A 3,465-nucleotide genomic window follows, 5' to 3' on the forward strand; every position below is an offset into this window, starting at 1 on the left:
GGGGGGTAGTGATTACGAATTACGCAAAATTTTCGCCGCCTATTACGAATTACGTTAAAGTCTCAGAGCTGATTACGACTTTACGATTTGCGGCTAATGTCCTATTACGAATTACGTTGATTTTTGCGGAGGCTGCCTACTAATTACGAAGTCTAAAACGGCCTGATTACACCTTACGAAAAAGGGCTTGCAGGCCCTCTTATAAGTATGTGATTAGAACAGTCTTGAATTTTTTTTGTAATTTGAAAGACAAAGGTTAGCATTTGATAACACTGCCTTCCTTTTGTATTCCACTGTAGGTGTCTGATTCCTAACGGATATGCTGCCCTGGCTGGAGTGGTGGGTCCTGCCTTGTTGTGCCTGGTGGTTGTTATTGGAGTGTGCTTCCAAGCCTATCAAGTCACTCAACAGTGGAAGATGTACGATGACATCTACAGGGGACGCTACAATGCTAATGGTGAGTCTCTTTATCATGAAGGTCAAGGTTCTTTTGTATCTTTATGAGGTGAAAAGATTCTAGTGAAAGGAAAAATGAAAACTTTCTGACTTTCTTGTATCCGTTTCATTCCTCAGAGGTGCCCCTGATCCTGTTCATGTACCTGTTTGTGGTTCTGACCTGGGTGTTTGGAGGACTACACCTGGCCTATGGATACCTGTGGCTCCTGGTCATCTTCTGCATATTCAATGTCCTACAGGTCAGACATGTACATTATATAACTGGCAATACCTGGCATAGATCCCAATATGTAATATTGATCGTTTTCTGGAGATTTAGATCTTGTATCTTAGCTTGAGAGTTGTTGTTGTTATTTTGTTAATTTTGGTGTTGAAAACATTATAGACCATTCTTTCTTGTTCTTACAGGGTGTGTATATGCTGGTGGTTTATGTCCTCTTGAGGAACCAGCTGTGCTGGCCTGTAAAAGCCAGCTATGAGCTACAGACCCCGGCTGAGAATGGCCTGATGCCTCAGGTTGTGTACAGCCATGATGGCTCCCTGGCTGGAAGTACCATGAAGCTGGTGGGACAGGATGACATTGGAGAAGTAAGCAAAATTTGGCTTCTTACTCAAGATTTGTTGTCGTCCACATGTCACAGTAACATGTATCATTCTTCTTATATTGTGTTTTTTACATTGGAACTATGCATCCACAATTCCTTGCTCACAACTACAGTAACTGCTCTAAACTAAGACAAATTTTCTGTGTTCAGTCGAGTGACTGGGGCCACGACGGGGTTGGCTCTCTGACACCCTCCAACCTGAAGAAGTACTCCCCAGCTACTCCGGGCAACATCTACATCACCACGCCCACCCGCTCCCCGGTAGATGAGCAGGAGGAGGAGGAACAGGAGTTTGATGATCTGATCTTTGCCCTGAAGACGGGGGCACCGTTTGACTCCAGTGGGGAGGAGGAGAGACCGCAGTCCAGGAACCAGAGTCAGCTCACTAACGACCTGGACTACAGCGGGGATTCTAACGAACACTACGAAATGAGAAGGATAAACATTGCTGATACACATCTTTGATAACCTCGACCCAACCCAAAGCTGGGTGACTTTGTGAACAAGAGCAGGGATTTTAAACAGATTTGACAGCAAAATATGGCAGACTTTTTATACTGGGTTTCTAAGAACATTTTACAGATAATAGCCAAAGTGGAAAATGGAGTTTTATAGATGCAAGACCCTTGAAGGGTCTGTAAAGATTGTTATTTTTGGACATTTTAATACTAGGATTGAGTGGAATTGTTAGTATAATTTTGCTAATTGTAGTGTTACAAGTCTGATGTTGAAGCTTGCTGTCTTTACTGGTTTTGTTGTTTTTAGTGTAAATTGTATTTTATTATCTTTATGTAAAAAGGTGCCAGTACTTTTAAAGGTAAAGGTGATTTAGTGTTGCTGTATCACTATGCAATAAGAGTATAACTATGCAATCAGTGTACCATGAAATGGCAAAATTGTGTGATCCATCAAAAAAAAGACACCTAAAAATGTCAATCTGGACCAATTGCAAGAAGATTTACAATATGATTATCTAAGGACTATTTCATACAAAGCACATCTTGCCTGGCATTCTGCACAGACCTTTTCTTGCCTCCAGCCAGTAAAACACAAATGTACAAAAAGGAGAGGTCGATCTGGCTGGAAGTATTTTCTAGTAGTATCTATGCATAGGACTTTAAAGATAAACTGTACATACATTGATTACATGCATCCGTCCATTGACCAATTTCATATAACATTTACTGTATGTACGTATTAGGAAGGTCTATTTTCTAGTGCTCTTGTTTATATGGAAGCAAGGCTAAAGCTGAACTGAGTGAAATTTTTGTGATCTTAGGTAATGTGTGATGAAAACCTGTGTGATGATTTTTGTAGTGTTCATTGAGAGTGAATAAATTATTTCTTGATACAAAGATGAAAGTGTCAAAATTTTTAATACCAGCAGGAATCTCTGATGTGCCTTCCAGATTCTTTCAACATTACTGCAAGAGTCTCTTATACTCCTCTGCCAGGCCCTCCCAACTGTACTGATGTATCCCAAGCTGTACAAACAAAAGGAAGGAAGGAAGACACATAATTATCATGATAGCATGACATTAAAGATTGGAATAATTATCTAGTATTTCTAAGCCAGCCGGAGTCAGATAATGATTGTCTTTGATCTAAGGCAGGACTTCAAGCAGCTTAACAAATTAATACAAAAGTTACAGCAGATAAACAAATTAGAATCACAATAATATGGTATCAGATATGCCATCTACAAAACTGATGAACACTCACACTTATTGAGTGTTCCTTGCTAGCTGTGGTCTTCTGCAGAAATCCCTCAACCTTTTCTTCAGCTGTTGTGGTGTGTTATACAGGCACTCCTCTGGCGCAGATTGAAGCAATAGAAGAAATGCGAGGTTTGTCACGCTACTCTCTACGGACAGTTATGTTCACTCACTGACAACATTTGTACAGTACAGAATCATAAGAAAATGTTCTGCTACATATATGTTAATAGTTACGAGCACAGCATAAAAATCTGCTGGCACTTATAAAGTATATCTACAAAACACATACATGTAACGTTACATTGACTAATTAAATATAATAGAGATGTCTCTACTTACTGGGGAAGATTTCAGGATAGACCAGTCTGTTAGGACAGAGAGGGTAACATCCACAGTAAACTGCCTCCAACCTGCCAAAATGTAATCAAGTACAAATTTATTTGCTATGTTAACATGATAATGAAAAATGAACAAAAACGTGTCATCAGGCTTATTTGAAAATACTACTAGTATTTAAAGTGATAAAAAACTACCTAGACACTGAGCATAGCTGCAGCTAAGCAGAGCTACCCTTACATGGAGACCCCATAAAACTCATGGTCTGCAGTGGAAACCACCACATCAGCCTGATGTAACAGCCTGTAGTAATCCTCCTTAGCTGCCAGATGTCCCCATTGATGAATTTG

The 3,465-nt window shown here is 39.9% G+C and overlaps 1 protein-coding gene and 1 long non-coding RNA gene across 2 annotated transcripts; one reads left to right on the plus strand and one right to left on the minus strand.

The window, feature by feature from the left end:
* Nucleotides 1-299: 299 nt before the first annotated feature.
* LOC109464857 (G-protein coupled receptor 98-like) lies at nucleotides 300-1,564 on the plus strand (the record flags this gene model as incomplete). The annotated part of the gene is made up of 4 exons (XM_019761947.1): nucleotides 300-457; nucleotides 574-695; nucleotides 865-1,044; nucleotides 1,212-1,564. Coding segments are annotated over 4 exons (775 nt in total), but the record flags the coding sequence as incomplete, so codon positions are not given.
* Nucleotides 1,565-2,795: 1,231 nt separating this feature from the next.
* Nucleotides 2,796-3,453, minus strand: LOC109464858. The gene is made up of 3 exons (XR_002139904.1): nucleotides 3,356-3,453; nucleotides 3,119-3,189; nucleotides 2,796-2,874 (listed from the first exon to the last, which is right to left on the minus strand). It is a non-coding gene; the product is annotated as an uncharacterized LOC109464858 (long non-coding RNA).
* Between the last annotated feature and the right edge of the window lie 12 nt (nucleotides 3,454-3,465).

This window comes from Branchiostoma belcheri, unplaced genomic scaffold (assembly GCF_001625305.1).
Source record: "Branchiostoma belcheri isolate BF01 breed outbred unplaced genomic scaffold, Haploidv18h27 scaffold1413, whole genome shotgun sequence".
NCBI classification, from domain to species: domain Eukaryota; kingdom Metazoa; phylum Chordata; class Leptocardii; order Amphioxiformes; family Branchiostomatidae; genus Branchiostoma; species Branchiostoma belcheri.